The 10,182-nt window shown below is 34.8% G+C and overlaps 1 protein-coding gene across 1 annotated transcript in view; it reads left to right on the top strand.

The window, feature by feature from the left end:
* The window catches only part of LOC144979555 (glycosaminoglycan xylosylkinase-like), a 66,938-nt gene extending 57,249 nt beyond the window's left edge, over window positions 1-9,689 (top strand). The window contains exons 4-9 of the mRNA XM_078926283.1: window positions 187-273; window positions 2,332-2,441; window positions 3,420-3,594; window positions 6,415-6,603; window positions 7,573-7,632; window positions 9,232-9,689. Coding sequence (XP_078782409.1) covers window positions 187-273; window positions 2,332-2,441; window positions 3,420-3,594; window positions 6,415-6,603; window positions 7,573-7,632; window positions 9,232-9,454 — 844 coding nt within the window. The 3' untranslated portion in view covers window positions 9,455-9,689. The remainder of the gene's footprint in view (window positions 1-186; window positions 274-2,331; window positions 2,442-3,419; window positions 3,595-6,414; window positions 6,604-7,572; window positions 7,633-9,231) is intronic.
* Window positions 9,690-10,182: the final 493 nt, after the last annotated feature.

Genomic DNA, 10,182 nt, shown 5'->3' with positions numbered 1-10,182 from the left:
AGTTTGAGTTAAATATTAATATTAATTAATAAATATTAGATTAAATGATATTCAGCCCATGGCGTGGATAATATTGTGATTTATGAATTAATTAAATGAACTGTAAACTATAATTGACTGTACATTTTCCCTTTTTTTATAACATTTGCACCTAGACTTTATTTATATTTGATATTCTTTCTTCAGGTACACCCGTGACTATGTGATAACAGGGACCCCTTATGAAGGCAGAGACAGACACAATGGGGAGATTGCCGCTTTTCACCTGGGAAGGTTTGTTTGCTTTCATTTCTCGGAGTCTAAAAAATTGGTGGACATTCAAACGTTTTAGAGAAGTGGTGTCCTAACCAAATGGTAGTCATCATTTATCACTGTTTAACGCAAAACCAACTGTCTCTATGGACCTTTAAAATTAAGCTTTATAAAGCGCAATATCCACTAAATGTGCTTAAAGCGCTTTACAAGGGGTCCCTGGTCAACAGCAACAGTAAAAGTAAGTTTTTTCCACGTTATGGATTACTCGTTCTCCTACGTCAAAATGTTTATTTTAACAACGCAAGCATTTATAGAGCACAATACCCACTAAACATCCTCAAAGCGCTTTACAAGGAGTCCCGAGCCAACAGCAACATTTAACAAGTAAGAAGAGACATTTTAATTCATATAATATAGGTTAACTCTTTCAGCATCATTGGTCCCACTCTGCGGCCAGAGCCGAATCTGTTCTGCTGGCCATTGGCTGCACAGTGGGGTGGTCTTGAAAGGAAAAATAATAATGTAATCCAATATAACTTTCTACAAAAGCACTCTCAATTGAACAAATGGTATCATTTCTTTCATCAGAACATTCAATTGGCCCTAGGGGGGTATTTTAATTGAGATTTTGCACCAATTCAAATGTCGCTTTGTCTTAGCTTGTCATTCATGCTGCCTCAATCAGGTGTCAGCCATTTTGTGATTGAAATGCAAATATAACCTCAGCGCTCAAAGAGTTAAGCTCTGAATTCAGTTCTAAGCATGGGATTCTTGCAGACATACAGTGGAAGCTTGATAAAGCCAAAACTGCAAGACTAGGATTGAAAGATTGGTTGACTTTAACTCTCTCCTTACCTGCCATTTTCAGGATTTTCCCCAAAACGTCGCACCCAACTAACACAAAAATATATTTTTTATCCTCGAACACAATAGCAGTAAAGTTCTCGCGATACATATGATAATTTGTTTTGCAAAACATGCTCTACAACACACTGCGCATTTTAAAATAAATTTTATGATGTACAAAAGAAATTTGAATATTAACAATGTTGGTTGTATCGTAACGAATGTGACGATTTACTTATAGTTGGTAAGGAGAGGGTTAAACCCGACTGACTTTATCCATTATCAGCGACACTTCCAAAGGGCACTTGCTTGCTGGTCCCAAGCCTGGAAAAAGAAGGAGAGTTGTGTGTAAGATTAGAAGCCACACCCTGTAGAAAAATACAAGGCTACAGAAACTTCAACAGAACATAACATTGTATTTACTGGCTTAAGAAGAAGAAGACAAAGAATAGAATATGGTGGAGATGGACTGTTGAAGCCCTATGTTCCACAAGGAAGGTATAGGATTAATATACAGTTGAAAAATGGTTGAAGACGGTTGCCAACTTGCCTTTACACAGTTGTTAGAGCTCACATCGTGACTTTTTAATCGATGTCTTTTTTATTAGTAGTATGTTCAGTGTTTAAACAAGTTTAAAATGTAATACCCTACAAACTGCGGAGTGATCCTCGACAATATTGGAAGTTTCCACAAGACGAAGAAGAAGAAGAAGAAGAAGAAGAGAGAGGAGGAGGAGGAGGAGGAGGAGGAGGAGAGGAGGAGGAGGAGGAGGAGGAGGAGGAGGAGGAGGAGGGGGAGGAGGAGGAGAGGGAGGAGGAGGAGGAGAGAGGAGAGGAGAGAAGAAGAAGAAGAAGAAAGAAGAAGAAGAAGAAGAAGAAGAAGAAGAAGAAGAAGAGAGGAGGAGAAGGAGAAGAAGAAGAAGAAGAAGAAGAAGAAGAAAAAGAAAGGATTAAATGGATAAATTGATGACACCTAGACAAATAACAGAAAATTTGGGATCAATGAGAGGTGTTGACTTTATGCAGAAGTTGATTTCAAGAATGTTGACTTTATGCAGAAGTTGATTTTAAGAATGTTGACTTTATGCAGAAGTTGATTTTAAGAATGTTGACTTTATGCAGATTCCACTGTAATAACGTTTTGTACCAAATGGTCAAATTTTTATAGTAATTTATTATTCTCAACACTTGTATACCATCATTGACCTTTTTTTTTGTCACCATACTCAGAATTTTGGAACTAAGGCGGACACCCTTGGCTGTCGGCAGAAGGCTCGATCTCCAGAAAGACATACTGTCAGTGTCCACGAGAACTCTAGCAAAGACATTCTTTGAACAAGGTAATAATTTATGGTAACAATATTCATGGTAATAATATTCGTGGTTTTGTTTTAAATGTTTTCTAGTTATCTCTATCTTTATCTTCTATATTTCTTTTTAGCTTACCCGGGTTCCAGCTCTTTCCAGAGGTCGGATGTCATGGCTTTCCATCCTTCACGGTCCATTGCAGCCTCGTTACAGTCTGCCATGCGCCGTCCTGTAGCTTCCTTGATGCCATCTGTCCAGGATTTCCTTTGTTTTCCTCTGCCTCTCTTTCCTTCAATTCTTCCCTCCATTATCCTTTTTTCGAGACTATCATGTCTTCGCATATGTCCAAAATATGACAGCTTTTTGTGCTTCACAGTCTTTTTAGGGCACTTCAAAATAACCAGAAAAAAATGTTACTTTGGTTTGTCTGTTTTTTTTTTTGTTTTTTTTAATTTATTTAAAAATAAAGATAAAGTAAAATGAAACTCCCTTTATTCATCCCATAGCGAAATTTATCTCAAGGGTCTATTCCAAGGGAAGACTGGAATAACCCAGGTGTCAGCCGCAGTGCAGCGCCGCAAATTGGTCTTAAGGCGATTTGACTTGCTCAAGGCCACACAGCACAGCGGCTGGTGATCGAACTTGATACCTTTTGGGTATAAAGCAAAGACCGTACCGCTGAGCCACGCAGCCCCCTGTAAAGCACTTTGAGCAAGTTTGAGTTTAGTGAATATTACCCTATACAGTATATATATATATATATATATATATATATATATATATATATATATATATATATATATAATATATATATATATATATATATATATATATATATATATATATATATATATATATATATGTTATTTTTTAAAAGATTTAAGTTGATTTATTCAGAAAAGATAGTATCATAAAAGAGGTTTTGTTGTGAAAAATTGATCAGGATCCCTTTGAAAGTGATTTTAAATTTGATTTTTATTTATTTTTCTTGTTTTGTCGGCATTCACCAGATGGAGAACTATGCTTTTTCGGCAAGTGTCTTTACTGTAAAGGTCCCGAGGATGGTGTTTGTGCTACGGGTGGGAAACTGGAAGGAACTATAATCTTATGGATGCCAGATAAACTGAAGCTGACGAAACACCGGCACCCCTGGTCAAGGACATACAAGAAAAATGTGGAGCCTAAGTATGTTTATTTTATTGTACAAATTCCACACATTATAGGGCAATATCGACAGACGGGGATCCCGATATATATATATATATATATATATATATATATATATATATATATATATATATATATATATATATATATATATATATATATATATATATATATATATATATATTATAAAAACAAAAACCATGAAATAATAGTGCTCAACTTTAGTATAAAAGGAGCTATTTATAAACATTTGAAAGATAATTAAGATTGTTTGACTCCTACAACGTTGTTACCGAGCGTTGCTACAACGTTGTAGAAGTCAAACAATCTTAATTATCTTTCAACTGTTTATATATATGTATATGTATATATATATATATATATATATATATATATATATATATATATATATATATATATATATCGCTCAGTTGGTTGAGCATTCGCTTCATATGCAAGGAACTAAGATTGATCCCAGGCAGGGTCGAGCTTGTATGAGTTTTATTTTTACTGACTCCCCTTACAAAGGATAATAAAGAAGCCTTGTAACATTTTTTGCTATCTGGCTCTAGTAACATCAGGTTTGCCCCAAAATCAGAGGATATAATAATTGTAGTTCATCAACAAATAGATGAACTTGGATTCTGAGGTCAACTACAATCCCAAAGCTTCTAATATTAATTTTTTATTGGTATTTTTTGCAATCCCAAGCTTCATTGGTTGAATGGTTAAGGAATAGCACTGTGACTAGTCAGGCAATTTTTTCGCTTTTCCTTGGGAAAGATTATCGCTCGTTTTGGACAAGAAGTGTAGTTTCTGTGTTGTAAAGTGTTTTGAGCATGTTTAGTGGATGTTTTACCAAAATCTAGAGGTGCCTAAATGTGACCCTTCGCCCCAAAACGGTATTAAGTCGGGTTGGTTAAGGTGTTGAAAATTGAATTTATAGCCAGAAATATCAGACTTGTGTTGAGTTTGTATGTTTTATTGAGGAGAATGGATACCATATTTTAGGGTGATAATGCCAACAATTTATAATTTTGACCAGTTTTAACATTAAATTCGGCTTTTAAACATCTGGTTCGTTCCGACATAATACCGTTTTGAGACGATGGGTCACAATTGAGTTAATAAAATGTATAGTAAAAATAAAGGGAGTAAAAATTACTCTTATAAAAGATTCCAAATAAAGGAAACTACGTTTCAGCCTTTGGCCTTCTTCAGGTAAACAAGAAGGCCAGAGGCCGAAACATTGTTTATTTTGGTTTGCATCTTTTATAAGGGTCATTTTTTACTTCCTTTATTTTACTACACATTTTAGTGGATGTTGCAGAATATAAATACTCATGGTATGTTTGGTTGGAAAGGCATAATTATATTATTGGTGCACTTTACCTAGTTACTTTTACCCTTACTTTACCTTTAGAATTATCATTCAACCAATTCAACAAAATTTCACCAAAATAGCAGTAACCGAATTGTCTCAATGGCACCAAAAGTCACTTTACAGTTTTGATCCTTTGGTTCATGTAGGTATTCCACTGGCGTTATTCAAATAGCAGCAACGATTAAATTACAAAGGATCGACACATGTGATTTCCCAGACTATGAAAAATAACACTTTATTCATCAAATCCGGAAAATAAATGAAAAAGTTATGGGTTTCTAAAGTTTCATTTTTCGGTGATTTGTGAAGAAAAATAAATCTTGTATAGGAAAAGACAAAAAAAACAACAGGCTTTGTTTACATGGATGACACTTTGCAATGAAGATTAGAAAGATAGCAGCTACAATTTGGGATATTTTAATCTTCAAAGGCTGCTGATTTTACTGGTATAGGTTTTACACCAATAACTAGTAGTATTAGTAGTAGTAGTAGTAGTAGTATTAGCCTATGGCTACACCTCCAAATGTATTTCGTCAACCCAGCTTCTAAAGTCTTCCTCCGCCCTAAGGATGATTTCGTAACTTAAATTCAAGAGAAAGAGAAACTGTCCAAAGAGACCTCATTTGTGATAATTTGTGACAGCCACCTAGTAAAGAGCACTAGTTTGGGATAACTATAGTTAATGTGAATGAAAGTGTATCAGTGGCTTTATTCACAAACCGTTCAATTCCAAGTATACAAAATTTGTTTTGCTTTTTTTTATTCTAAAAAAAAACTGAAAAAAAAAAATTGAGCTTTTTTATAGCGCAATATCTACTAAACGTGCTCAAAGCGCTTTACAAGGGCTCCCTGGCCAACAGCAACACTCAACATGTAGGATGTGACTTGACGCCTTTTAGGCGACAATACAATTTTTTCTTGGATAGAGACAACCAGGTACTCATTTTACACCTGAGTACGGTGAGAGATTGTCCGTAAAGAGTCTTTTCCAAGGACTCAACTATGCGCCGAACGAGGCTTGAACCCAAGATCTTCCGGTTCAAAAGCGAGGGTCATACCACAAGACCACATAGCTGCACCCCCCCCCCCCCCCCCCCCCCCCTCTCCATACCCCCATCTATAATCCTATGTTCGGCTATGTGGTCTTGTGGTATGACGCTTGCTTTTGGATCGGAAGGTCCTGGGTTCGAGCTTCGCTCGGTGCATTTTGAGTCCTTGGAAAAGGCTCTTTACTCACATTCTCTCACCATACTTAGGTGTAAAATAAGTACCTGGTCATTAACAGCATTTTCTTTGTCGAAAAAAAATTGTAATATCGCCTTACAGACACTGATGTCTCATTCTACATGTTACGTGTTGCTGTTGGTCAGGGACCATTTGTAAAGCACTTCGAGCACGTTTAGTGGATAATGATATTGCACTGTGTAAAAGCTCAATTTACGTGTCCTCACCAGATGGAAACAGAGAGAGGACTGGTGTGAGTTGGTCCAGCGACACGTCAATTACAAGGGCACGCCACTCCTACTGGATATCATAGACACGGCCATCTTTGATTACCTCATTGGCAATGCGGATCGACACATGTTTGAAACGTTTGAGGGATTTCCAGACAGTATGCTGATTATACTGGATAATGGGAAAAGGTTTACGATGGCTTTTTATCTGTTTGTTTGTTGTTTTTTTCAAATATTTATCTATTAATTTAAAATGTATTTTTTTAGTCCTTTTTTAAAAATAATGATGTTCTTTTTCTAAGATGTGATTATTAAAAATAACATTTACCCATTTAAAAATAATAATTTGTTTGCTTTTTTTTTATTTTAGTTCTTCTTTTTTTTTTTTAGGTCCTTTTTTATATTTTACAATGTTTGTTCATCATTGATGTGACATGAGAATTATAATCGTCAACAATTAGTTTGGTAATTTTTAATCACTTTATTCAAACACAATAGAAGACTTCCTTTTTTGCGTCTGACGGAAGGCTGGAATAGCTGTCAAAATGTTTGCAATATTCTAGAATAGTGGATCATTAAATCATTTTTTTTTTTCGGCATCCAATTTTTGTTTTTAATCCAAATCAAGTGTCACCACAAATACAAGCATATCTTTTTTTTTTTAATGTTTTTTTTTTATTTTTTTTTTTTTATATATATAAGAGAAAGTAACATGATAAGTCAAAACTGGGACATCCACACTATTACTATTTGTGTCTGAGAAATGACTGAAGAGTTCACCGATCTCATAAAAGGACAGGGAAGTTGGACAAAGATTTAAAAAAAAAAAAAAAAAAAAAGAATTATTGCAAAACGGAACATAGGGGCATTTTTCACAAGAATCCAAGCTTTAGTGACCAAGTGTTGACTGGTTGGATAAAAAGCAAAATAACTAAACTCATTTAATTTTTAATTTTGTTTTATTTTTTTTAATGTGTTTTAGTTTTGTCAAGCTTTTCTCTAGTTAATGTCTATGTCATTATATTTCATTAAAAAAAAATAATTAATATTTGCTCAATTATTTTTTGAATTTCATTAGTCTATGGCAATGTAAATTTCGAGAAGCGAATAAATAAAGTTCATCTTATCTTATCGTATCTTATCTTATTTTTTTTTCAGCTTTGGCAACCCTTATCACGATGAGAGGTCAATTTTAGCTCCCCTCTACCAGTGTTGTATGTGAGTATAGTATTTATTAATAATTCTTGTACAATTATCTGAATAACCCCATTTCTCGGTCTACTTTAATTAATGTTGAAGTGTCTCAGAATGTTTTACAATCTTAAACAATCCTGTCAGATTCTAGTCCCGTTGGCTAAGTGGTCTTGTGGTATGACACTCGCTTTCGGCTCCGAAGGTCCTGAGTTCGAGCCTCGCTCGTCTGCGCATAGTTGAGTCCTTGGAAAAGGCTCTTTACTCACATTCTCTCACCATACTCGGGTGTAAAATGAGTACCTGGTCGTTAACAGAGTTGTCTCTGTCCGGAAAAAATGTAATATCGCCTAACAGGCATCATGTCTCGTTCTACACGTTACATGTTGCTGTGGCAGTGACCCTGTGTAAAGTGCTTTAAGCACATTTAGTGGATATTGCGCTATATAAAAGCTCACGTTTTTGAAGCTCACAGTCCATTCAGTGCATGGTTTTATTTTTCTAAAGCATCAACATCGCACTTTAAAGAAGTTAACTCTCTCCTTACCAGCTATTTTTAGAATTTCCCCCGAAGGTTCACACCCATCCGACACAAAATAGACCTTTCCTAATCAAACAAAAATTTAAAAGTGCATTCTATACAGAATGTTGTTCACAAAATGAGCTCAACAACACAGTGTTTAGTATTTATAGCTGTAATCAAAGCATTTCTTTAAATTCTGTGATGTACAAGAGAAATCAGAATGAGAAAATTGTTGGTTTCATAACGAATGTGACGATTATCCTTTGGGTGGTAAGGAGAGGGTTAAACAGATTTTTTACGCTCTCCCTCCCCCCAAATCTACACAATAACGATGACATTTAAAAAAATTTTTAAGTCCTTCTGAGCCAGAGTTTATCCCGGTTTCTAGAGCGTGTAAAGGACTATAACAATCCTATGGATAGGACGCTTGTTTATCGCAAAGTACTTTCCGCTACATCAAACAGGCTCATCTACCCATTCACTGCTAGGTTAGGTGGACAGGGGGGGGGGGTCATATAAATATATCGACTACACCTGGAAATCAATCTTGGTCCCTTTGCTTTTGAAGCAAGTGCTCTACCAACTGAGCTATCAGGACCCCCCCCCCCCCCCCCCTCCCCCTCCATGACATATTAAAGGCGACTTTTATTCTAGTAGAAACCTCGATATTTGATTGAAATGACTTGATGGTTATATTCTTCATATATCACTATCTTTTAAATACACACACACAAGTTCGGACTAAAGGCCAGGGGTATGGCCTATCTCAATTTATCAACTTAATATATTAAGTGTCGCGATTGGTTCTTGGTTGTATAATTTTACATTTTTGTGCATTTGCTTATAGGTTCAAACCTGGGGTCGTGGGGAGAACATGTTTCGATCTTAAAAATGTATAGATATATAGATATATATATGTATACATTGTCGCCATAGATTCTCAACTTTGTGTTTATACAGTTTTATACATGCCACGTCTGTAAACGAATTTCCATTTTTTTAGATGAATGAATTATATATTATTATAAAGAATTTCCTTGTGTTACCGTGATCGATAATTTTTTTTCCAGCTATTTCATTTTCATTTTCCATCCCTTTCCCAGGGTTCGCTCCCACATGTGGCAGAGACTTTTAGCCCTCCAAGACGGTGTGTTGAGCGGTGTGTTATCCAGCCTATTGTCACACGATCCCGTAGCACCCGTGTTGTCAGACGCCCACTTGAAAGCATTGGACAGGCGCGTCAATAACGTGATCCGAACCATAGAGTCGTGTATAAAAAGGGTGGGGATTGAAGCCATAATATTGGAAAATCTGCCAGACAGCTGATACCAAGATGACCTGCCTGGACTGGCAACAACTTCTTTTTTTTCGTTTTATTTGTTAGTAATAAGTCAGAACTTTTTTTTCTGATCCCCGCCTCCCCCACCTCCCTTGTCCACCCAGCAGTGATTGGGTATCTGGATCTGTTATTTATTTACTTATTTATTTATTTATTTATTTATTTATTTATTTATTGTTTTTGTTTATTCACTTATTTATTTATTTATTCTTTTTTTTTCATTCCTTTATCTTTTTATCTGTTTATTTGTTTTGTATATTTATGTTTTGTTTATTTATTTATTTTATTTTATCTTTTTCATTTCTATATCTATCTATCTGTTTGTTTTTGTTTATTTATTTATTTATTATTATTATAAATTTATTCGTTTGTTCATTCATTTGTTGTTGAAAATGATCTTATATATATATATATATATATATATATATATATATATATATATATATATATATATATATATATAAAATATAAATAACATTTATAGAACGCCTGTCTCCACCTTACGTGTTCAATGGCACTTTTTAAGACAAAAGTTGTCATGAGAAATTTTTAAGAAAATTAAGTATTAATTTTAACGAATTAAATTGATGAAAACCCGTTTAATGAATTTGAACTTGATCAAGAAGTTGAACCAATGCTGACGATGAAGGTGAAATCGATAATATCAGAAGCCATGAAGATTTGATAAAAAAACAAAAAAGCTTTTATATAGCGC

This window comes from Berghia stephanieae, chromosome 9 (assembly GCF_034508935.2).
Source record: "Berghia stephanieae isolate SIO BIC M18660-M18661 chromosome 9, UCSD_Bste_1.3, whole genome shotgun sequence".
Taxonomy (NCBI): Eukaryota; Metazoa; Mollusca; class Gastropoda; order Nudibranchia; family Aeolidiidae; genus Berghia; species Berghia stephanieae.
Note: the sequence above shows the minus strand (reverse complement) of the source record. Positions and strands in the feature narration are given on the sequence as shown.